General features: G+C 52.5%; 1 protein-coding gene across 3 annotated transcripts in view; it reads left to right on the top strand.

Moving 5' to 3' along the window:
- Positions 1–25,953, top strand: part of NEURL4 (neuralized E3 ubiquitin protein ligase 4) — a 45,283-nt gene that overhangs the window by 14,756 nt on the left and 4,574 nt on the right. For 2 of the 3 annotated variants that reach the window (XM_085045102.1, XM_085045103.1), the window contains 13 exons: positions 921–1,049; positions 1,584–1,732; positions 3,153–3,371; positions 4,770–4,868; positions 6,071–6,235; positions 8,083–8,220; positions 10,116–10,274; positions 12,138–12,317; positions 15,230–15,320; positions 19,124–19,222; positions 21,742–21,862; positions 24,163–24,272; positions 24,993–25,164. In XM_085045102.1, the coding sequence (XP_084901228.1) occupies positions 921–1,049; positions 1,584–1,732; positions 3,153–3,371; positions 4,770–4,868; positions 6,071–6,235; positions 8,083–8,220; positions 10,116–10,274; positions 12,138–12,317; positions 15,230–15,320; positions 19,124–19,222; positions 21,742–21,862; positions 24,163–24,272; positions 24,993–25,164 (1,831 nt within the window). The remainder of the gene's footprint in view (positions 1–920; positions 1,050–1,583; positions 1,733–3,152; positions 3,372–4,769; positions 4,869–6,070; positions 6,236–8,082; positions 8,221–10,115; positions 10,275–12,137; positions 12,318–15,229; positions 15,321–19,123; positions 19,223–21,741; positions 21,863–24,162; positions 24,273–24,992; positions 25,165–25,953) is intronic. The other variant, XM_085045104.1, reaches the window with a different exon arrangement.

Here is a 25,953-nt window from a genome sequence, read left to right as displayed (position 1 = left end):
GCCTGCTCCGGACTGCCACCAGGTGAGGGACAATGGGGGACATCATTGGGGACATCAGCACTGACCAGGACATCAGCACTGCTCAGGGCTGCCACCAGGTGAGGGGACAGCTGGGGACATCATTGGGGACAGCAGGGACATTGGGGACATCAGCACTGCTCGGGGCTGCCACCAGGTGAGGGACATTGGGGACAGTGGGGACATTGGTGCTGACCAGGGTGTGGCCTGCTCGGGACTGCCACCAGGTGAGGGACATGGGGACATCATTGGGGACATCAGCACTGACTGGGGCGTGGCCTGCTCCGGACTGCCACCAGGTGAGGGACATGGGGACATTGGGGACATCAGGACTGCTCGGGACTGCCACCAGGTGAGGGGACAGCAGGGACATTGGGGACACTGGGGGTGTTGGGGACATTGAGGACATTGGGAGGATTGAGGACAGTTGGGGATTTGGAGAAATGTGGGACATTGTGGGGGTTGGGGACATTGGGGACATTGTGGGGTGTCACTGAGGTGACACTGAGCTGTACACCGTGGTGGCACTGATGTCCCCAGTGTCCCCAATGTCCCCAATGATGTCCCCAGTGTCCCCAGAGGTGTATGCGGTGGTGGATCTCTATGGTCAGTGTGTCACTGAGGTGTCCCCAATGTCCCCAGTGATGTCCCCAGAGGTGTACGTGGTGGTGGATCTCTATGGTCAGTGTGTCACTAATGTCCCCAATGATGTCCCCAATGTCCCCAGAGGTGTATGCCGTGGTGGATCTGTATGGTCAGTGTGTCACTGAGGTGTCACTTATGTCCCCAATGATGTCCCCAATGTCCCCAGAGGTGTACGCGGTGGTGGATCTGTACGGTCAGTGTGTCCAGGTGTCCCTGAGGTGTCACTGATGTGTCACTAATGTCCCCAATGTCCCCAGAGGTGTACGCGGTGGTGGATCTGTATGGTCAGTGTGTCCAGGTGTCACTGACCGGCGCCACAGGCCCTGCGGACAACAGCCTGAGCTCCGGAGCTGCTGCTGAGAAGGCGTGTCCACCTCCATCGCCCGGTCAGTGCCGGACTGGGGGGAACTGGGACGGACTGGGATGGACTGGGATGGACTGGGAGGGACTGGGAGGGACTGGGAATGGACTGGGGGGACTGGGAGGGACTGGGAGGGACTGACCACACCCGATTAGCTGACCACGCCCTTTTCCCAGCAGCTCCTGTGGGCACTGACCACACCCACTGACCACACCCCATTATCTGACCCCACCCTTCACTGACCACACCCTCTGGCCACACCCTTTTCCCCAGCAGCCCCAGGGCCATGCCAGCACTTCCGTGGGCACTGACCACACCCAGTGACCACACCCAGTGACCACACCCAGTTCCCTGACCACACCCCTCTCTGACCACACCCCTCACTGACCACACCCACTGACCACACCCCATTATCTAACCCCACCCCAAATACTGACCCACACTGACCACACACACTGACCACACACACTGACCACACACACTGACCACACCCCATTCCCTGACCACACCCCATTCCCTGACCACGCCCACCCCTCACTGACCACGCCCCTTTTCCCAGCAGCCCCCGGGCCGTGCCAGCGCTTCCACGGCCGCTGCGGTCAGAACGTGGCTCTGGCGGCCGAAGGGCTGGGGGCAGCGCGAGTGGCCGGCTACTGCCACGGCCTGGTCTTCAGCCGCTCCCACCTGCGGCCAGGAGAGCTCTTCGAGGTGGGCGGGGCCGCGGGGCCACACCCCCAACGGGGTGGGGTCACCTGGATGGGAGGGATCAATCTAATTATTAATTAGGGGTGCTGTCGCTTTAAGAGAAGGGGTGTGGCCGCAGTGGGAGGAGCCTAAGGGGTGGGGCTAATGGAGGGACACACCCACAGGACACGCCCAGGTGAGGGCGGGGTCACCTGTGTGGGAGGAGTCAATGGGATGCCTTGATGGAGGTCACTGTCGCTTTAAGAGAAGGGGTGTGGCCGCAGTGGGAGGGGCTTGAAAGGGTGTGGTTGAGGGAGGGACACGCCCAGGAGCTGTGCCTGCTCTGTACCTGGCCCAGGTGTGTCCCAGGTGTGTCTCACCTGTCCCAGGTGTGTTCAGGGTTAAGCCCCGCCCTCCCAGGTGTATCACACCTGTGTCCCACCTGTGTCTCACCTGTCCCAGGTGTGTTCAGGGCCTTCCAGGTGTGCTCTGTACGTGTCCTAGGTGTGCCTCAGGTGTGTCTCACCTGTTCCTCCCCCATCTCTCACCAGTCCCTCACCTGTTCCTTTAGCTGTTTCAGGTGTCTCACCTGTTCCTTACCTGTCTCACCTGTCCCAGGTGTGTTCAGGGCCCCCCAGCTGTGTCCCATCTGTCCCAGCTGTGTCTCACCTGTCCCTCACCTGTCCCAGGTGTGTCTCAGGTGTATCTCACCTGTCTCTCGCTTGTCCCAGGTGTTTCTCACCTGTCCCTCCCCTGTCTCTCACCTGTCCCTCACCTGTTCCTTTAGCTGTTTCAGGTGTCTCACCTGTCCCTCACCTGTCTCACCTATCCCAGGTGTGCCCCAGGTGTATCTCACCTGTCCCAGGTGTGTTCAGAGCCCCCCAGCTGTGTCCCATCTGTCCCACCTGTGTCTCACTTGTCCCTCACTTGTCCCTCACCTGTGCCAGGTGTATCTCAGGTGTATCTCACCGGTCCCTGGTGTATCTCAAGTGTATCTCACCTGTCCCAGGTGTATCTCACCTGTCCCAGGTGTATCTCAGGTGTATTTGAGGTGTATCTCACCTGTCCCAGGTGTATCTCAGGTGTATCTCAGGTGTATCTCAGGTGTATCTCACCTGTCCCAGGTGTATCTCACCTGTCTCACCTGTCCCAGGTGCGCATCGAGGCTCTGGACGAGTGCTGGGCGGGGTCAGTGTGTGCTCTGTGCCTGTCCCAGGTGTATCTCAGGTGTATCTCACCTGTCCCAGGTGTATCTCAGGTGTATTTCAGGTGTATCTCACCTGTCCCAGGTGTATCTCAGGTGTATCTCAGGTGTATCTCAGGTGTATCTCACCTGTCTCACCTATCCCAGGTGTATCTCAGGTGTATCTCAGGTGTATCTCAGGTGTATCTCACCTGTCTCACCTGTCCCAGGTGTATCTCACCTGTCTCTCACCTGTCCCAGGTGCGCATCGAGGCTCTGGACGAGCGCTGGGCGGGGTCGCTGCGGGTCGGCCTGACCTCCCTGCCCCCCGGCCAAGGCCCCCCCGGCCCCCCCGCCCTGCCCCCCACCCTGCTGGACCTACCTGGCCCCTCCCCCACCTGGGCGGTCAGCGGCGCTCAGGTGAGACACAACGGGAATCCCACCAGAGACAACTACGGGGTCAGCCTGGAGCGGCTCGGGGTGAGTGATGTCACCTGGGTCACCTGTGGGGTCACCTGTGGGGTCACCTGTGTGGGATTTGGGGTCACCTGGATGGGATTGGGGTCACCTGGATGGGTTTGGGGTCACCTGGGCTCAGGTGAGACACAACGGGATAACTATGGGGTCAGCCTGGAGCGGCTCGGGGTGAGTGTGGGTTACCTGGGTCACCTGTGTGGGATTTGAGTGGGTTTGGGGTCACCTGGATGGGTTTGGGGTCACCTGGATGGGTTTGGGGTCACCTGGGCTCAGGTGAGACACAACAGGACAACTACAGGGTCAGCCTGGAGCGACTCGGGTTGAGTGACGTCACCTGGGGTCACCTGGGCTCACCTTTGTGGGGTTTGGGGTTACCTGTGAGGTCACCTGTGGGTTTGGGGTCACGTGGGTCACCTGTGGGGTCTCTTGGGTCACCTGTGTGGGGTTTGGGGTCACCTGGATGGGACTGGGGTCACCTGTGTGGGGTTTGGGGTCACCTGGGTCACCTGTGGGGTCACCTGGGCTCACCTGGATGGGTTTGGGGTCACCTGGGCTCAGGTGAGACACAACGGGAACCCCACCTGGGACAACTATGGAGTCACCTGGGTCACCTCTGGGGTCACCTGCGGTCACCTGTGTGGGGTTTGGGGTCACCTGGATGGGATTTGAGTGGGTTTGGGGTCACCTGGGGTGACCTGGGCTCACCTGTGTGGGGTTTGGGGTCACCTGGATGGGATTTGAGTGAGTTTGGGGTCACCTGGATGGGGTTTGGGGTCACCTGGGCTCACCTGTGTGGGGTTTGGGATATTTTGGGGTGAATTTAGGATAGTTTGGTCTCCCAGGTGGGTAACCAGCTGGGGATAGATTTGGGGTGAATTTGGGTTATTTTGGGGTGAATTTTGGGGTGAATTTTGGGGTGAATTTTTGGGATTTTGGCTCCCAGGTGGGTAACCGGCTAGGGATGAATTTGGGGTGAATTTGGGCTATTTTGGGGTGAATTTTGGCTATTTTGTCTCCCAGGTGGGTAACCAGCTGGGGATGGTTTTGGGGTGAATTTTGGGGATATTTTGGGGTGAATTTTTGGGATTTTGGTCTCCCAGGTGGGTAACCGGCTGGGGATGAATTTTGGGGATATTTTGGGGTGAATTTTGGGGTGAATTTGGGCTATTTTGGTCTCCCAGGTGGGTAACTGGCTAGGGATGAATTTGGGGTGAATTTTGGGGTGAATTTGGGCTATTTTGTCTCCCAGGTGGGTAACCGGCTGGGGATGAATTTTGGGGATATTTTGGGGTGAATTTTGGGGTGAATTTGGGCTATTTTGGCTATTTGGTCTCCCAGGTGGGTAACCGCTGGGGATGGTTTTGGGGTGTTTTGGGGTTTGGGTTTTGTTTTGTCTCCCAGGTGGGTAACCGGCTGGGTGTCCGGCGCGGCGCTGACGACTCGATGCACCTGGTGGTGGATGGACAGGACATGGGGCCAGCGGCCACCGGGGTGGCCAAGGTGCGCCTGGGGACACCTGGGGACACCTGGGGACACCTGGGGACACACCTGGGGACACCTGGGGACACCTGGGGACACCTGGGGACACCTGGGGACACCTGGGGGACATGGGCACATCCCTGAGCACACCTGGGGACACCTGGGGACACACCTGGGGACACCTGGAGACACACCTGGGGACACCTGGGGACGCACCTGGGGACATCTGGGGGACATGGGGACATTGGTGACTGCACCTGGGGACACCTGGGACACACCTGGGGCACACCTGGGGACACCTGGGGGGATGTGGGACACACCTGGGGACAGCTGGAGACACACCTGGGGACATCTGAGGACACACATGGGGACATCTGGGGGACATGGGGACATTGGTGACTACACCTGGGGACACCTGGGACACACCTGGGGACACCTGGGGACATTGGTGATCACACCTGGGGACATCTGGGGACACCTGGGGACCTCAGCTGAGCACACCTGGGGACACCTGGGGACATCTGGGGGACATGGGGACACCTGGGGACATCTGGGGACACCTGGGGGGATGTGGGACACACCTGGGGACATCGCTGAGCATACCCGGGGACACCTGGGGACACTTGGGGACATCAGTGACCACACCTGGGGACACCTGGGGGGACATGGGGACACGCGTGGGTGACACCTGGGGACACCTGGGGGCATCGCTGAGCATACCTGGGGAGACCTGGGAACACCTGGGGATAGCTGGGGACACCTGGGGGACATGGGGACACCTGGGGGGATGTGGGACACACCTGGGGACACCTGGGGACATCACTGAGCGTACCTGGGGACACACCTGGGGACACCTGGGGACATCACTGAGCATACCTGGGGACACCTGGGACACAGCTGGGGACACCTGGGGACATTGCTGAGCACACCTGGGCGCACCTGGAGACACCCAGGGGACATGGGGACATTGCTGAGCACATCTGGAGACATCTGGGGACACACCTGGGGACACCTGGGGACATTGCTGACCGCACCTGGACACACCTGGGACACACCTGAGGACACCTGGGGGGATGTGAGGCACACCTGGGGACATCTGGGGACACCTGAGGGCACCTGGGGGGATGTGGGGACATCTGGGACACACCTGGACACACCTGGGGACACCTGTGTCATCGTTCCCTCCCCTCTGACGTCACTTCCTGTCCCCTCTGACGTCACAGAACGCCTTTGTGGCCCTGGACCTGTACGGCCGAGTGACCGCAGTGTCCATCGTCAGCGCGGGGGGAGGGGCGGGGCAGGGCGAGTGCCCCTCCCCCACCCACAGCCCCTCCCCCACCCACAGCCCCTCCCCCACCAGCAGCGCCGGCGGGGAAAACCCGGAGTGGGTGAGACTGGGAGGGACTGGGAGGGACTGGGATGGACTGGGAATTAACTGGGGTAAACTGGGGTGAACTGGGATGGACTGGGATGGGATTGGGAACAAACTGGGAGGGACTGGGATGGACTGGGAGGGACTGGGTTATACTGGGAGGGACTGGGAGGGAACTGGGAATTAACTGGGATTAACTGGGTTGGAACTGGGAATGGATTGGGATGGACTGGGATGGACTGTGAACAAACTGGGATTGAACTGGGAGGGACTGGGATGGACTGGGATGGGATTGGGAATTAACTGGGATAAACTGGGGTGAACTGGGATGGGCTGGGATGGGATTGGGAACAAACTGGGAGGGACTGGGATGGACTGGGAATGGATTGGGTTATACTGGGAGGGACTGGGATGGAACTGGGATGGACTGAGAGGGACTGGGAGGGACTGGGAATTAACTGGGATGGACTGGGAGGGATTGGGAACAAACTGGGAGGGACTGGGATGGACTGGGAATTAACTGGGATGGAACTGGGAATGGATTGGGATGGACTGGGAGAGACTGGGATGTACTGGGATGAACTGGGAACAAACTGGGATAAACTGGGAGGGACTGGGATGGGATTGGGAACAAGCTGGGAGGGACTGGGATGGACTGGGATGAACTGGGAACAAACTGGGAATTAACTGGGATTAACTGGGATGGAACTGGGGATGGATTGGGATGGACTGGGAACAAACTGGGATGTACTGGGTTAGAATTGGGAATGGACTGGGAGGGACTGGGAATGAACTGGGAGGGACTGGGAATGGACTGGGAACAAATTGGGATGAACTGGGATTGACTGGGATGGACTGGGTTCCCCAAATCCTCCCTAAATCCCCTTGAACTTCCCCAAAATCCCATTTAAAACCCCAAATCTCCCCCAAAATCCCCTTCAGTCCCCCAAATCCTCTTGAAATCCTCCCAAATCACCCCAAAATCCCATCAAATCCTTTTGTTTTTTTTTCCAAATCTCCCCAAAATCCACCCAAAATCCCCCAAATTTCCTCTCTGACCCCAATATTTAATTATTTTTGGGTCCCCTCACGTTCCTGGGCTGCCATGGCAAGAGCATCCTGCAGCCCCAAATCCCCTTTAACCTCCTAAATCCTCTTTAAATCACCCCAAATCCTCTTTAAATCCCCCCAAGACCACCCTAAATCACCCCAAAATCCCTAAAATTCTCCCAAAAATCCCCCAAATCCCCTCTCAGACCCCAATATTCCATTTTCCCAGGGTCCCCCCACGTTCCTGGGCTGCCATGGCAAGAACATCCTGCAGCCCCAAATCCTCTTTAAATCCCCCCAAATTCCCTTTAATCATCCCAAATCCACCCCAAATCCCCCAAATCCCCCAAAATCACCCCAAAATCCCCCCAAATTTCCTCTCTGACCCCAATATTTAACTTTCTCAGGGTCCCCCCGTGTTCCTGGGCTGCCATGGCAAGAACATCCTGCAGCCCCAAATCCCCTTTAACCTAATAAATCCTCTTTAAATCCCCCAAAACCACCTCAAACCACCCCAAAAACCCCCAAATCACCCCAAAACTCCTTCAAATCACCCCAAAACCCCCGAAAATCCCCCAAATCCCCTCTCTGACCCCAATATTTAATTTTTTTAGGGTCCCCCCACGTTCCTGGGCTGCCACGGCAAGAACATCCTGCAGCCCCAAATCCTCTTTAAATCCCCCCAAATTCCCTTTAATCATCCCAAATCCACCCTAAATCACCCCAAATCCACCCCAAATCCCCCAAAATCACCCCAAAATCCCCCAAATCCCCTCTCAGACCCCAATATTTAATTTTTTAATTTTTTTTTAGGGTCCCCCCACGTTCCTGGGCTGCCACGGCAAGAACATCCTGCTGTCCAACGGCGGCCGCACGGCCACCCGAGTGTCCAGCTACAACCAGGGCCTGGTGCTGGTGGGGCAGCCCCTCCCCCCCGGCCGCCTCTTCCAGGTGACCACGCCCCCATGACGTCATCGGTGATGTCATAGAGGAGGGGCCAATGGGGGGGGAGAGGGGCTGTGATGTCATGGGGGGTGTGGTGATGTCATAGGGGATTAGCCAATGGGGTTTTAGAACATCCGTGATGTCATCAGGGGATGGGGAAGGGCATGGAGGACGGTGATGATGTCATAGGGGGTTGGCCAATGGGAGCTCAGAGGCTCTGTGATGTCATCAGGGGACAAGGAGATACAGCAGTGATGTCATAGGGGATCAGCCAATGGGGGTTCAGAGGCTCTGTGATGTCATCAGTGATGTCATAGGGGATCAGCCAATGGGGGCCCAGAACATTTGTGATGTCATCAGGGGACGAAGAGGGCATGGAGGATGTTGATGATGTCATAGGGGATCGGCCAATGGGAGTTTAGAGGCTCTGTGATGTCATCAGGGATGGAACACACAGTGGTGATGTCATAGAGGATCAGCCAATGGCAGCCCAGAGCCCCAGTGACATCATAGGAGAGAGGAAACAGCGTGGGAGATGTTGATGATGTCATAGTGGATTGGCCAATGGTGGTTCAGGGAGTGTGTGACATCATAGGGGATGTGGGGATGTAGTGGTGATGTCATAGGGGATTGGCCAATGGGAGTTCAGCGGCTCTGTGATGTCATCAGGGATTTGGGGGGCGTGGAGGATGTTGATGATGTCATAGAGGATCAGCCAATGGTGGTTCAGGGGCCTTGTGACATCATCAGCGATGTCATAGGGGATCAGCCAATGGGGGCTCAGAACATCCGTGATGTCATCAAGGGGATGGGGGGAATGGAGAATGGTGATGATGTCATAGGGGATTGGCCAATGGGAGTTCAGCGGCTCTGTGATGTCATCAGGGATAGGACACACAGTGGTGATGTCATAGAGGATCAGCCAATGGTGGTTCAGGGACCCTGTGACGTCATGGGGGATGTGAGGATGTGATGGTGATGTAATAGAAGATCAGCCAATGGGAGCTCAGAGCCGCAGTGATGTCATAGTGGAGAGGGAAGGGCGTGGAGGATCTTGATGATGTCATAGCGGATTGGCCAATGGTGGGTCAGATGTTCTGTGATGTCCTCAGGGACAGGGGGACACCGCGGTGACGTCACAGGGGATCAGCCAACGGCAGCCCAGAGCCCACAGGTGTTATCAGTGATGTCATTGAGGCACTCATGACGTCACAATGACATCACTGTGACGTCACAGGTGCAGCTCGACGCACTGAACCCACAGTGGAGCTGAATTTGGGAGCTATTTTTGGGGTTATTTTAATGTGACATGGATGGGTCACTGATCACATCACCGATGACGTCACCGATGACATCACTGATGACGTCACGGATGTCTCGATGACGTCACAGGTGCAGATCGACGCGCTGAACCCGCAGTGGAGCTGAATTTGGGGTCTATTTTAGGGGGGTTTTGGTGATATCAGTTGTTTGCTGATGACATCACTGGGTCACTGATGACATCACTGACGTGCTGATGACATCCCTGATGACGTCATCGCGGTGTCTATGACGTCACAGGTGCAGATCGACGCGCTGAACCCACAGTGGAGCTGAATTTGGGGGGATTTTGGGGGGTTTTGGTGATATTAATTGATGTGCTGATGACATCACTGACATGCTGATGACATCACTGGGTCACTGATGACATCACCGATGACGTCACGGCTGTTTTGATGACGTCCCAGGTGCAGATCGACGCACTGAACCCGCAGTGGAGCTGAATTTGGGGGGAATTTTGGGGTTTTTTTCTGAAGTGTGACATTGAGGGGTCACTGATGACATCACTGATGTGCTGATGACATCACCGATGTGCTGATGACATCCCTGATGACGTCATCGCGGTGTCTATGACGTCACAGGTGCAGATCGACGCGCTGAACCCGCAGTGGAGCTCCTCGCTGGCCCTGGGGGTCACTGCTGCTCCCCCTGGCCGCTCGCCGCTGCCAGCCTGTGCCCACGGCCTGAAACGGCCGGCCTGGATCCTGCAGAGGAGAGCCGTGTTCCACAACGCCAGGAAGGTAGAAAACATCCCCAAAATAGCCTGAAATCACCCCAAAAATATCCTGAAATCATCCCAAAAATATGCCAAAAATATCCTGAAAATAGCCCCAAAACATCCCCAAAATATCCCCAAAATAACCCCAAACTCAGCCTGGATCCTGCAGAGGAGAGCCGTGTTCCACAACGCCAGGAAGGTAGGGGAAATCACCCCGAAAATATCCCAAAAATGTCCTGAAATCACCATGAAAATATCCCCAAAATAGCCTGAAAATATCCCCAAAATAGCCCCAAAATATCCCCAAAATATCCCCAAACTCGGCCTGGATCCTGCAGAGGAGAGCCGTGTTCCACAACGCCAGGAAGGTAGGGGAAATCACCCCGAAAATAGCCTGAAAACATCCTGAAAATATGCTGAAATCACCCTGAAAATATCCTGAAAATAGCCTGAAATCACCCTGAAAATATCCCCAAAATATCCTGAAAATATCCCGAAAATAGCCCCAAAATATCCCCAAACTCGGCCTGGATCCTGCAGAGGAGAGCCGTGTTCCACAACGCCAGGAAGGTAGGGGAAATCACACCTAAAATAGCCTGAAAACATCCCAAAAATATCCCCAAAATATCCTGAAAATAGCCCCAAAATATCCTGAAAATATCCCCAAAATATCCCCAAAATATCCCCAAAATAGCCTGAAAATAGCCCCAAAATATCCCCAAAATAACCCCAAACTCGGCCTGGATCCTGCAGAGGAGAGCTCTGTTCCACAACGCCAGGAAGGTAGAAAACATCCCAAAAATACCCTAAAAACATCCTGAGAATAGCCCGAAAATATCCTGAAAATATCCCCAAAATATCCCGAAAATATCCCCAAAAATAGCCTAAAATATCCTGAAAATGTCCCCAAAATATCCCCAAAACCACTGCGAAAATATCCGCAAATCTCCCCAAAATCCCCCAAAATCCCCCCAAAATCCCCCAAATTCACCCCAAATTCCCCGCAGATCCGGGAGCACTGTGGCCCCAGCCTGGAGTCTCTCCCTGCCGGGACCCTGCTGGGGCTGCTGGTGGACACTGCTGGGGCTCCCCTCCCCCTGAGACCCCAAAACCACCCCAATACCCGAAAATTCCCCAAATCCTCCCCAAATCCCCCAAATTCACCCCAAATTCCCCGCAGATCCGGGAGCACTGCGGCCCCAGCCTGGAGTCTCTCCCTGCCGGGACCCTGCTGGGACTGCTTACCCCTGAGACCCCAAAATCACCCGAAATCCCTCAAAATCACCCCAAATCCCCCAAAATTGCCCAAAATTCACCCAAAATTCACCCAAAATCCTCTCAAATCCCCTCCAAAATCCCCTCAAAACCCTCCCAAAACTCCCTGAATGTCCCAATTCTGCCTCCCCATCCCCAAATCTCACCCCCAAATCCCCCAAAATCCCCGAAATTCACCCCAAATTCCCCCCAGATCCGGGAGCACTGTGGCCCCAGCCTGGAGTCTCTCCCTGCCGGGACCCTGCTGGGGCTGCTTACCCCTGAGACCCCAAAATCACCCCAAATCACCCCAAATCCTCCCAAAATCACCCCAAATCCTCCCAAACCCCCCAAACCACAAATCACCCAATCCCCAAATCACCCCAAAATCACCCCAAAATCACCCCAAAATCCCCAAAAAATCACCCCATTCAATTCACCCCAAATTTCCCCCAGATCCGGGAGCACTGCGGCCCCAGCCTGGAGTCTCTCCCTGCCGGGACCCTGCTGGGGCTGCTGGTGGACACTGCTGGGGCTCCCCTCCCCCTGACCCCCCAAAATCACCCCAAATCACCCCAAAATCACCCCAAATTTCCCAAAATCCCCCAAATTCACCCCAAATTTCCCCCAGATCCGGGAGCACTGTGGCCCCAGCCTGGAGTCTCTCCCTGCCGGGACACTGCTGGGGCTGCTGGTGGACACTGCCGGCCGCTTGCACCTCTTTGTGAACGGCCGAGACCAGGGCGTGGTGGCCAGCGGGGTGCCAGCGCCCTGCTACGTGCTGCTGGACCTCTACGGGCAGTGCCAGCAGGTGAGGGGACAGACTGGACATTGGGGACATCCCAAAAATTGGGGACACCCCAAAAATCAGGGACATTGAAAACCCCGTTTAGTTACGCCCAGGGATGCCCAAAATTCAGGGGATTAACTGTCCAAACACAGCTGGGCACACCTGGATGGGCAGTGCCAGCAGGTGAGGGGACAGCCTGGGAGTTGGGGACACCCCAGAAATTGGGGACACCCCAAAAACCCCGTTTGGATACACCCAGGGATGCCCAAAATCCAGGAATCCCAAAAACCCCATTTAGATCCTCTTAGAGACTCTAAATCCAGAGAAAAGACCCCAAAATTCAGGGAATTGATCCCAAAATCTGGGAATTGATCACCCCAAATGTCTATGGGCAGTGCCAGCAGGTGAGGGGACAGCCCGGGAGTTGGGGACACCCCAAAAACTGGGCACACCCCAAAAATCAGGGACATCGAAAATCCCATTTAGTTATGCCCAGGGATTCCCAAAATTCAGGGGATTAACCCTCCGAACACACCTGGGCACAGCTGGATGGGCAGTGCCAGCAGGTGAGGGGACAGACTGGGAACTGGGGACATCCCAGAAATTGGGGACACCCCAAAAACCCTGTTTGGATACACCCAGGGATGCCCAAAATCCAGGAATCCCAAAAACCTCATTCAGATCCCAGAGAAAAGACCCCAAAATTCAGGGAATTGATCCCAAAATCAGGGAATTGATCCACCCAAACCTCTATGGGCAGTGCCAGCAGGTGAGGGGACAGACTGAGAACTGGGGACATCCTGAGAATTGGGGAACCCCAAAAACCCCATTTGGATACACCCAGGGACTCCCAAAATCCAGGAATCCCAAAAACCTCATTCAGATCTGTCCAGGGATTCTGAAAATTCAGGGGATTAACCCTCCAAACACACCTGGGCACACCTGGATGGGCAGTGCCAGCAGGTGAGGGACACCCCAAAAATTTGGGACACCCCAAAAATCAGGGACACCAAAAATCCCATTTGGGGACAATGAAAACCCCATTTAGATCCACCTAGAGAGTCACCAAATCCAGAGAAAAAACCCCAAAACTCTGGGACTCCCCCCAAATTTTTGGGACCCCTGAGAAGGGGTCAGGGCACCCCAAAAGGGAGCTGGGACCCCAAAAAAAGGGATTCTGGAACCCCAAAAAGGGATCAGGACCCCAAAAAAGGGGTCAGGGCACCCCAAAAGGGAGCTGGGACCCCAAAAATGGGGTCAGACCCCCAAAAAAGAGATTTGAGATCCCCTGAAAGGACCTGAGATGCCCAAAAAGGGACCCTAGGACCCCAAAAAGGGACCCTGGGACCCCAAAAAGTGTTCAGGACCCCAAAAAAGGGGTCAGGGCACCCCAAAAGAAGACTTGGGATCCCCAAAAGGGAGCTGGGACACCAAAAATGGGGTCAGACCCCCAAAAAAGAGATTTGGGATCCCCTAAAAGGACTTGAGACACCCAAAAAGGGATGCTGGGACCCCAAAAAGGGACCCTGGGACCCCCAAAAAGGGTTCAGGACCCCAAAAAAGGGGTCAGGGACACCCCAAAAAGGGACCCTGGGACCCCCAAAAAGGGTTCAGGACCCCAAAAAAGGGGTCAGGGCACCCCAAAAGAAGACTTGGGATCCCCAAAAGGGACCTGCAACCCCAAAAAAGAGATTTGAGATCCCCTAAAAGGACCTGAGACCCCCAAAAAAGGATACTGGGACCCCAAAAAAAGGGTTCAGGACCCTCAAAAGGGATCTGGAACCCAAAAAAAGGAAGCCTGGAACCCCAAAAAAAGGTTCAGGGTCACCCAAAAAGGGTTCAGGACCCCAAAAAAGGGGTCAGACCCCTAAAAAAGAGATTTGGGATCCCCTAAAAGGACCTGAGACCCCCAAAAAAGGATACTGGGACCCCAAAAAAAGGGTTCAGGACCCACAAAAAGGGATCTGGAACCCCAAAAAGGGATCAGGACCCCAAAAAGGGGTTCAGGGTCACCCCAAAAAGGGATCAGGACCCCAAAAAGGGGGTCAGGGTCACCCCAAAAAGGGGTTCAGGACCCCAAAAAGGGTTCAGGACCCCAAAAATGGGTTCAGGGTCACCCCAAAAGGGTTGAGGGTTCCTCCCAAAAAGGGAACTGGGATCCTAAAAAAGGGTTCAGGACCCAAAAAAGGGATCCTGGAACCCCAAAAAGGGCTTCAGCCCCCCAAAAAAGGGGTCAGACCCCCCCAAAAAAGGGTTCAGGACCCCAAAAAAGGGGTTATGACCCCAAAAAAAGAGTTCAGGACCCCCAAAAAGGGACCTTGGGACCCCAAAAACCAGTTCAGGACCCCAAAAAAGGGTTCAGAACCCCCAAAAAAGGCAGCCTGGAACCCCAAAAATGGGTCAGGATCACCCCAAAAGGGTTCAGGACCCCCAAAAATGGGTTCAAGGTCACCCAAAAAGGGGGTCAGGACCCCAAAAAGGGGGTTCAGAACCCCAAAAAAGGGACCTTGGAACCCCAAAAAGAGGTTCAGGACCCCAAAAAAGGGGTTATGACCCCAAAAAAGGGGTTCAGGACCCCAAAAATGGGTTCAGGGTCACCCCAAAAAAGGGGTCAGACCCCAACAAGGGACCCTGGAACCCCAAAAATAGTTCAGAGACGCCCAAAAAGGGACCTAGGACCCCAAAAAAGGGGTCAGACCCCCCAAAAAATGGACCCTGGAACCCCAAAAAGGGACCTGGGACCCCAAAAAGGGGTTCAGCCCCCCAAAAAGGGGTCAGAACCCCAAAAAAGGGGTTCAGCCCCCCAAAAAGGGGTCAGAACCCCAAAAAAGGGGTTCAGGACCCCAAAAAGGGGTTCAGCCCCCCAAAAAAAGGGGTTCAGGACCCCAAAAAGGGGTTCAGCCCCCCGAATTTGTGTCCCCTCCCCCCCCCAGGTGACAATCGTGGCCGAGGGTCCCGAGGGGGGAGGGGCGAGCAGCGCCGACAGGAGCAGAGGGGATGTGGAGAAAGCTGACGTGGTGGATGGTGAGACCCCAAAATTTGGGGAGGGGAACCCGAAATTTGGGGAGGGGAGACCCCAAAATTTGGGGAGGGGGATCCGAAATTTGGGGTCTGGGGGGGTAAAGGGACCCCAAATTGGGGAGGGGAACCCGAAATTTGGGGAGGGGAACTGAAAATTTGGGGTCTGGGGGGGAGGAGACCCTGAAATTTGGGGAGGGGAACTGAAAATTTGGGGAGGAAATCCAAAATTTGGGGAGGGGGATCTGAAATTTGGGGTGGGAACCCAGAATTTGGGGAGGGGAGACCCCAAAATTGGGGAGGGGAGACCCGAAATTGGGGAGGGGGAGCTGAAATTGGGGAGGGAATCTGAAAATTTGGGGAGGGAGATACCAAATTTGGGTGGGAACCCGAAATTTGGGGAGGGGAATCCAAAAATTTGGGGAGACAAACCCGAAATTTGGGACGGAAACCTGAAATTTGGGGAGGGGAGACCCCAAAATTTGGGGAGAGAACCCGAAAATGGGGAGGGGAATCCAAAAATTTGGGGTCTGGGGGAGTAAAGGGACCCCAATTTGGGGAGGGGAACCCAAAAATGGGGTGGAGAGACACCAAAATTTGGGTAGGGAGACACCAAATTTGGGGTGGGAACCTAAAATTTGGGGTGGGAACCTAAAATTTGGGGAGGGGAACCTGAAATTTGGGGTGTGGGTGAGAGGAGACCCCAAAAATGGGGAGGGGGACCCGAAATTTAGGGAGGGAACCCGAAATTTAGGAGGGAGACACCAAATTTGGGAGGGGAGATCCCAAAATTTGGGGAGGGGAGATGTGAATACTTTGAGAGAAAACCAAAATTTGGGGAGGGGAGACCCTGAAAATGAGGAAGGGAACCCGAAATTTGGGGGGAGAGACCCTAAAAATGGGGGGAAGACACCAAAATGGGGGGGGGGAGCCTGAAATTTGGGGAGGAGATCCCGAAATTTGGGAGGGAAACCCGAAATTTGGGGAGGGGAATCCAAAAACTGGGGAGGGAGACACCAAATTTGGGGTGGAGACCCCAAAATTGGGGAGGGGACCTGAAATCTGGGGAGGGGAATCCAAAAATTTGGGGAGGGAACCCGAAATTTGGGAGGGGAACCTGAAATTTGGGGAGGGGAATCCAAAATGGGGAGGAGAACCCCGAAATTTGGGGAGGGGGGAGCTGAAAATGGGGAGGGGAATCCAAAAATTTAGGGAGGGGAGCTGAAAATTTGGGGAGGGAAACCCGAAATGTGGGTGGGGAACCTAAAATTTGGGAGGGAAACCCACAATTTGGGGTCTGGGGGGTAAAGGGAACCCAAAAATGGGGAGGAGAACCTGAAATTTGGGGGGGAGAAGGAGAAATTTGGGGTGGGAACCTAAAATTTGGGGAGGGGAGACCCCAAAATTGGAGAGAGGAACCTGAAATTTGGGAGGGGAATCCAAAAATTTGGGGTCTGGGGGGGAAAGGGACCCCAAATTGGGGAGGGGAACCTGAAATTTGGGGAGTGGAAGTGAAAATTTGGGGAGAGAACCTGAAATTTGGGAGGGGAATCCGAAAATTGGGGAAGAGACCCCAAAATTTGGGGAGGGAGACACCAAATTTGGGAGGTGAGATCCTGAAATTTGGGGAGGGAAATCCAAAAATTTGGGGTCTGGGAGGTTCAGAGACCCCAAAATTCGTGATTTTTACACCCTAAAACCCCCAAAATTCGGGATTTTTTCACCCCAAACCCCCCAAATTTGGGGTCGGGGGTCTCCAAACCCCCTAAATTTTTTTGGGATCTCCTAAATTCCCTCTGGGGGTCTCCAAACACCCCAAATTTTACTTATTTGACCTGTGGGATGTTCATTTTTAATGGGATTTTCCCCCAAAATTTAGGATTTTTACACCCTAAACCCCCCAAATTTTGGGTCAGGGCTCTCCAAACCCCCCAAATTTTATTTATTTGAGGTGTGGGATGTTCATTTAAATTGCATTTTCCCCCAAAATTCACAATTTTTACACCCTAAAACCCCCAAAATTCGCTATTTTTTCACCCCTAAACCCCCAAAATTCGGGATTTTTTCACCCCAAACCCCCCAAATTTGGGGTCGGGGGTCTCCAAACCCCCCAAATCTTATTTATTTGAGGTGTGGGATATTCATTTAAATTGCATTTTCCCCCAAAATTTACAATTTTTACACCCTAAAACCCCCAAAATTCACGATTTTTACACCCCAAAACCCCCAAATTTCGGGATTTTTTCACCCCAAACCCCCCAAATTTGGGGTCGGGGGTCTCCAAACCCCCCAAATTTTAGGGAGGGGTCTCAGGGGTCCAGGTGGGTTCACAGACCCCAAATATTTTTTTGAGGAGGGGGCCAAATTTTAATTTTAATTCCATTTTAATTCCATTTTTTATGCCATTTCCCCCCAAATTTCGGGATTTTTTCACCCCAAACCCCCCAAATTTGGGGTCAGGGGTCTCCAAACCCCCCAAATTTTGGGGATTTCCTAAATTCTCTCTGGGAGTCTCCAAACACCCCAAATTTTACTTATTTGACCTGTGGGATGATCATTTAAATTGCATTTTCCCCCCAAATTTACAATTTTTTCACCCTAAAACCCCCAAAATTCACGATTTTTGCACCCCAAAACCCCCAAAATTGGGGATTTTTTCACCCCAAACCCCCCAAATTTGGGGTCGGGGGTCTCCAAACCCCCCAAATTTTATTTATTTGAGGTGTGGGATGTTCATTTAAATTGCATTTTCCCCCAAAATTCACAATTTTTTCACCCTAAAACCCCCAAAATTCGCTATTTTTTCACCTTTAAACCCCCAAATTTTGGGATTTTTTCACCCCAAAACCCCCAAATTTGGGGTCGGGGGTCTCCAAACCCCCCAAATTTTTTTGGGATGGATCTCAATACCCTCTGGAAGTCTCCAAACACCCCAAATTTTACTTATTTGACCTGTGGGATGTTCATTTTTAATAGGATTTTCCCCCAAATTTCGGGATTTTTTCACCCCAAACCCCCAAATTTGGGGTCAGGGGTCTCCAAACCCCCCAATTTTATTTATTTGAGGTGTGGGGGGCTAATTTTAATTGCAATTTCCCCCAAAATTTACAATTTTTTCACCCTAAAACCCCCAAAATTCGCTATTTTTTCACCTTTAAACCCCCAAATTTCGGGATTTTTTCACCCCAAACCCCCAAATTTGGGGTCGGGGCTCTCCAAACCCCCCAAATATTTTTGGGATCTCCTAAATTCCCTCTGGGAGTCTCCAAACACCCCAAATTTTACTTATTTGACATGTGGGATGTTCATTTTTAATAGGATTTTCCCCCAAAATTCACGATTTTTTCACCCCAAACCCCCCAAATTTTGGGTCGGGGGTCTCCAAACCCCCCAAATTTTAGGGGAGGGGTCTCAGGGGTCCAGGTGGGTTCACAGACCCCAAATTTTTTTTAAGGAGGGGGTCAAATTTTAATTTTAATTCCATTTTAATTCCATTTTTAATGCCATTTTCCCCCAAATTTCGGGATTTTTTCACTCTAAACCCCCCAAATTTGGGGTCAGGGGTCTCCAAACCCCCCAAATTTTATTTATTTGAGGTGTGGGGGGCTAATTTTAATTGCAATTTCCCCCAAAATTTACAATTTTTTCACCCTAAAACCCCCAAAATTCGCTATTTTTTCACCTTTAAACCCCCAAATTTCGGGATTTTTTCACCCCAAACCCCCCAAATTTGGGGTCAGGGCTCTCCAAACCCTCCCAAATTTTTGGGGAGGGGTCTCGGGAGCTCTCTGACCCCCTGTGCCCCCCAGGGGTGAAGGAGAGCCTGTGCTGGGCTCCCCCCGAGCCCCCCCAGCCCTGCCCCTACCAGGCGCTCTGCGCGCGAGTCAAGGAGCTGCTGCTGCTGCCAGGTGGGGATTTGGGGGGTTTGGGGGATTTTGGGGGGAATTGGGGGTGTCCTGGATGGATTTTGGGGGTTTGGGGGAGTTTGGGGGGATTTGGGGGATTTTGGGGATTTTGGGGAAATTTGGGGGATTTGGGGGGAATTTGGAGGGGATTTGGGGATTTTGGGGGATTTGGGGGGAATTTGGGGGAATTTGGGAGATTTGGGGGGATTGGGGGATTGGGGAGTGTCCTGGAGGTGTTTTTGAAATTGGGAGATTTTGGGGAATTTGGGGATTTTGGGTGATTTTGGGGTATTTGGGGGGATTTGGGGGATTTGGGGGTTTGGGGGATTTGGGGTGTCCTGGAGGTGTTTTGGGGTTTTGGGGGGATTTTGGGGGATTTTGGGGAATTTTGGGGAGTTTTGGGGTTTGGGGGATTTGGAAAATTTGGGAATTTTGGGGGAATTCGGGGAAAATTTGGGGTTTTAGGGGAATTTGGGTAGAATTTGGGGAGAAATTTTGGGGAAATTTGGGGATTTTGGGGGATTTTAGGGGAATTTTGGGGGAAAATTTGGGGGATTTTGGAGAATTTCAGGGAAAATTTGGGGATTTTGGGGGAAATTTGGGGATTTTTGGAGGTTTTTGAGGGGAAGTTAGGGGAATTTTGGGGAAAATTTGGAGAAATTTGGGGAGAAATTTAGGGAAAATTTGGGGAATTTTGGGATTTTGGGGGAAATTTGGGGAGGAATTTGGGGAAAATTTGGGAATTTTGGGGGATTTCGGGGCAAATTTGGGGTTTTAGGGGATTTTGGGTAGAATTTGGGGAGAAATTTTGGGGAAATTTGGGGATTTTGGGGGATTTTGAAATTTGGGAGATTTTGGGGAATTTTAGGGGATTTGGGGGGATTTTGGGATGTTTTGGGGGGATTTGGGGGGATTTTAGGGGGATTTTGGGGTCCCTGAAGGTGTGTTTGGAGTGGTTTTGGGTTGTTTTTGGGGTCCCTGGGGGTGGTTTTGGCGGTTGGGGCTGTTTCTAGGCTGGTTTTGGGGTGTTTTGGGCTGTTTTTGGTCTGGTTTTGATCTGTTTTATCTGTTTCTGTCTGTTTTTGTTCTCCCTAACCCATTTCCCCCCATGTTTTCCCATTTTCCCCCACATTTCCCCCATTTTTCTCTATTATTCTCCCCATTTTTCCCCCATTATTCCTTATTTTCTCCCCACTTTCCCCATATTTTCACCATTTTCCCCTATTTTCCCCAATTTCTCCCATTATTTCCCCATTATCTCTCTATTTTTTTCCCCATTTTTCCCATTATTTTCCCATATTTTCCTTTTTCCCCGATTTTTCCCCATTTTCCCCGATTTTTTCCCCATTTTTCCCAATTTTCCCCGTTTTTCCCCCATTTTTCCCGATTTTTCCCCTTTTTTCCCGATTTTCCCCCATTTTTCCCCATATTTTTCCCCATTATTTCCCATTTTCCCCATTTTTCCCATTATTTTCCATTATTTTCCCCATTTTTCCCCATTATTCCCATTTTCCCCATTACTTCCCCCATTTTTCCCCATTTTCCCCATTTCCCCCATTTTTCCCCATTTTTCCCCATTTTTCCTATTTCCCCATTTTCCCCATTTTCCCTATTTTTTCCCATTTTTCAAATTTTTCCCCATTTTTCCCATTTTCCCCATTTTTCCCCATTTCCCCCATTTTCCCCATTTTTTCCCCCATTATCTTCCAGTATTTCTCCCCATTTTCCCCATTATCTGTCTATTTTCCCCATTTTCCCCATTTTCCCCCATTTTCCCCATTTCCCCATTTTCTCTCTATATCTTTTCCCATTATTTCCCCCATATTTCCCCGTTTTCCCTATTTTTCTCCCAATTTTCCCCATTTTCCCCCATTTTTTCCCCATATTTTCCCCTTATATTCTCTATTTTCCCCATATTTTCCCATTCCCCATATTTCCCCATTACTCTCCCTGCTATTTTGCCCAAATTCCCAATTTTCCCCATTTTTCCCTATTTTTCCTGAATTTCCTGTTTTTCTCCATTATCCTCCCCATGATTTTCCCGAATTCCTGGTTTTTCTCTATAATTCTCCCCGCTATTTTTCCCAAATTCCCGGTTTTCCCCCTCTCTCCCCATTATTTTTTCCCAATTCCCCCCATTTTCCCTCCATATTTCCCCATTATTCCTTATTTTCTCCCCCATTTCCCCCCATTTTTTCCCCCATTTTTCCCCATTATGTCCCCATTTTCCCCCATTATCTCTCTATTTTTCCCCCATTTTCCCTCACATTTCCCCCATTTTTCATTATCTCCCGATATTCCCATATTCTCCATTTTCTCAATTCCATTTTTCCCCCATGTATTCCTTATTTTTCCCCCATCTTTCCCCATTATCTCCCCTATTTCTTCCCTTACCCTCCCGCTATTTTTGCCCATTCGGTTTCCCCATTTTCCCTGTTTTCCCCCTTTTCTCCCCTTTTTTCCCATTTTTTCCAATTTTTTCCCTATTTTTCCCGAATTCCCCGTTTTTCTCCCCAAACCAGACGAGTACTTCGCCCCCGAGCCTCGCCGCAGTCGCTGCTTCTGCCCAGCCTGCCAGGGGGGAGGAGCGGCAGAGCCGCGGGACCAGCAGGAGCCGCTGGGCTGGTGCCGCTTCAGCCTCAGGTCTGGGGGATTTGGGGGATTTGGGGGGAAATTTGGGATTTAGGGGGATTTGGGGGGGATTTTGGGATTTTAGGGGATTTTTGGGGATTTAGGGACTGGGGTTTGGGGATTTGGGAATTTAGTTTAGGGATTTGGGGAAATTGTGTGAAATTTGGAAGGGTGTTTTGGGGTGTTTGGGGAGATTTGGGGGGGTTTGGTGAATCTGGAGGATTTGGGGATTTTGGGAGATTTGGGGAGATTTGGGGGTTGGGGGGGGTTTTAGGGATTTTGGGGGATTTTGGGTTTGGGGGTTTTGGGGGGAAGGGGATTTGGGGATTGGGTTTGTGGGGATTTTGAGGGATTTGGGGTTTTGTGATTTGGGGGTATTTTGGGGATTTTTGGGGATTTGGGGATTTTGGGGGGATTTGGGGGATTTTAAGGGGGAAAGTGGGGATTGGGGGAGGGGAGTGAGGGAAATTTTTGGAGATTTGAGGAATTTAGAGGGGGTATTGAGAATGGGGCCTGAAGGGGATTTGAGGGAAATTTGGGGAGGGCTTTTGGGGATTTTGGGGGATTTGAGGAGGATTTGGGGGAATTTGGGGGTTTTGGATTCAGAGATTTGGGGGAATTTAGGGGTTTGGGGGATTTTGGGGGTTTTAGGATTGGAATTTGGGAGTTTAGGGGATTTGGGGGCATTTCCAGGGATTTGGGGAGAATTTGGGGGTTTAGGGAGTTTGGAAATTGGGGGGATTTGGGGGTTTTGGGGATTTGGGATGGTTTAGGATATTTGGGGGAGATTTGGGGGGAATTTGGGAGAGTTTGGGGGGATTTTGGGGGAAAATTGGGGAAATTGGGAGTTTGGGATGGTTTAGGGTATCTTGGGGTATTTCCAGGGATTTTGGGGGGATTTTGAGGGGATTTGGGGGCTTTGGGGGAGATTTGGGGTATTCTGTGGGAATTTGGGGGGATTTGGGGATTTTGGGGGAGTTGGGGCGAAATTGGGGGGATGGTTTTTGGGTGATTTTTTGGTGATTTTTGGGATGATTTTGCTTGATTTTGAGCTGATTTTGTAGTGATTTTTTTTGTGATTTTGAGCTGATTTTGGCTGATTTTTTGGTCGATTTTGGGCTGTTTTGAGCTGATTTTGGGCTGATTTTGGGCTGATTTTGGGCTGATTTTTTGTGTGATTTTGAGGCTGATTTTTGGGTGATTTTTGGGATGATTTTGGTTGATTTTGAGGTTATTTTTGGGTGATTTTGGGCTGATTTTTGTGTGATTTCGTGGATGATTTTTTTGTGATTTTTGGGTGACTTTGAACTGATTTTTGGCTGATTTTGGGCTGATTTTTTGGTTGACTTTGAGCTGATTTTGGCTGATTTTTTGGGCTGATTTTGATCTGATTTTTGGCTGATTTTTTGGTTGATTTTTGGGCTGATTTTGGCTGATTTTTTGGGCTGATTTTTGGTTGATTTTGATCTGATTTTGGGCTGATTTTTAGCTGATATTTTTGTGATTTTTGGCTGATTTTTTTGGTGATTTTGAGCTGATTTTGAGCTGATTTTTTGTGTGATTTTGGGGCTGATTTTTTGCTTCATTTTGATCTGATTTTGGGCTGATTTTGGGGTGATTTTTGAGCTGATTTTGGGCTGATTTTTGTGTGATTTTGGGGCTGATTTTTTTTGTGATTTTGAGCTGATTTTTGGTTGATTTTGATCTGATTTTGGGCTGATTTCTGGGTGATTTTGATCTGATTTTGGGCTGATTTTGGGCTGATTTCTTTTGTGATTTTGAGCTGATTTTTAGCTGATTTTTTTGTGATTTTGATCTGATTTTGGGCTGATTTTTGCAGTGATTTTTGGGTGATTTTGATCTGATTTTTTGATCTGATTTTGAGCTGATTTTTTGGTTGATTTTGATCTGATTTTGGCTGATTTTGAGCTGATTTTGGGCTGATTTTGATCTGATTTTGGGCTGATTTTTTTGTGATTTTTGTGTGATTTTGGGGCTGATTTTTTGGGTGATTTTGAGCTGATTTTTGGTTGATTTTGATCTGATTTTGATCTGATTTTGGGCTGATTTGGGCTGATTTGGGCTGATTTTGGGCTGATTTTTTGGTGATTTTTTGATCTGATTTTGGGCTGATTTTGACTGATTTTTGGTTGATTTTGATCTGATTTTGGCAGTGATTTTTGGGTGATTTTGATCTGATTTTTTGATCTGATTTTTGGTTGATTTTGGCTGATTTTGGGCTGATTTTGGGCTGATATTTTGGTGATTTTTTGGTTGATTTTGGGCTGATTTTGGCTGTTTCCTGCCCGCAGGCCGAAGCCGCGGCTGGAGGGAGGAGGTTGGCAGAAGTGGCCTCGAGCTTACCATGGAACCAGCGCCGGTGTGGTGAGGAGGAGCCTGGACAGGGGAGAGCTGGTGCCAGGTGCGGCTGAAACGGGGCAAAAACTGGGGAAATTGGGGAAAAAAACCTGAAAAGGGGGAGAAAACCACGAAAAATGGGGGAAAAACCACGAAAAATGGGGGAAAAACCATGAAAAATTGGGAGAGAAACCAAAAAAATGGGGAGAAAAACCCCAAAAATGGGGAAGGGGATCCCCAAACTGGCGGGAAAAACCCTAAAATGGGAAGGGAATCCCAAAAAATGGGGATTTTGGATCCAAAATTCGGGTGGGAACCCCAAAAACGGGGAGAAACCCCCAAAAAACGAGGAAGGGAATCCCAAAAAAATTGGAAGGGGATCCCAAAAATGGTGGGAAAAACCCTAAAATGGGAAGGGAATCCCAAAAAATGGGGAGTGGGACCCTAAAAATGGGGATTTTGGATTCAAAATTTGGGTGGGAACCCCAAAAATGGGGAGAAAGCACCAAAAAACGAGGAAGGAAATCCCAAAAATGGGGATTTTGGATCCAAAATTTGGGTGTGAACCCCAAAACTGGCGGGAAAACCCCAAAAAACGGGGAAGGGGAACCCAAAAAATAGCGGGAAAAACCCCAAAAATGGGGAGGGGGGATCCCAAAACTGGCGGGAAAACCCCCCAAGCCCCGCCCCCCTGGTGACCACACCCACTAGCCCCGCCCCTTCCCGCTAACCACGCCCACCCGCTCTAACCACGCCCCCTTTTCCCTGGCCCCGCCCCCCGCAGGCCCCTGGTCGCTGCTCAGCGCTCCCTGCAAGGCCGAGCCGCCTGGCCCCGCCCACCCGCGCGCAGGCCCCGCCCCCTCCGCCGCCGGGCCACGCCCCCCCGGCCCCGCCCCCCTGGTGCTCTCGCCGGCCTTGGGCTACGCGGCGCTGGAGCCGTTCGCCAGCCGCGTGCAGTGAGTGGGCGGGGCTAATGGAAAAGGGCGGGGCTTGTGGGGAAGGGGCGGGGCTATGGGGAAAGGGGAGGGGCTTGGAGCCGTTCGCCAGCCGCGTGCAGTGAGTGGGCGGGGCTAATGGAAAAGGGGCGGGGCTAAGGGGAGGGGCGGGGTTATGGGGAAAGGGGAGGGGTTTGTGGGGAAATGGGGAGGAGCTAGGGAAAGGGGCGGGGCTATAGGGAAAGGGGTGGGGCCTGGAGCCACCCGCCAGCCGCGTGCAGTGAGTGGGCGGGGCTTGTGGGGAAAGGGGCGGGGTTATGGGGATGGGCGGGGCTAGGGAGCCGTTCACCAGCTGTGTGCGGTGAATGGGCGGGGCTAATGAAATGGAGGCGGGGCTAGGGAGAGGGGCGGGGCTAGGGAGCTAAGGGAATGGGAGGGGCCTGGAGCCATTTGCCAACTGTGTGCAGTGAGTGGGCGGGGCTAAGGGAATGGGCGTGGCTTGTGGGGCAATGGGCGGGGCTAGGGAGAGGGGCGGGGCTAGGAGCCACTCGCCAGCCGCGTGCAGTGAGTGGGCGGGGCTTGTGGGGAAGGGGCGGGTTTGTGGGGAAATGGGCGGGGCTAGGGGAAGGGGAGAGGCTATGGGAAATGGGGAGGCTGGGAATGGGGCGGGGCTAGGGGAAAGGGGAGGGGCCTGGAGCCACCCGGCAGCCGCGTGCAGTGAGTGGGCGGGGCTTGTAAGGAAGGGGCGGGGCTAAGGGAAAGGGGAGGGGCTTGTGGGGAAATGGGAGGGGCTAGGGAGCCACTCGCCAG

The sequence above is a fragment of the Lichenostomus cassidix genome, unplaced genomic scaffold (assembly GCF_008360975.1).
Source record: "Lichenostomus cassidix isolate B80296 unplaced genomic scaffold, HeHo_3.0 HiC_scaffold_34, whole genome shotgun sequence".
Classification (NCBI taxonomy): Eukaryota; Metazoa; Chordata; class Aves; order Passeriformes; family Meliphagidae; genus Lichenostomus; species Lichenostomus cassidix.
This window is presented reverse-complemented; position numbering and strand designations above follow the sequence as displayed.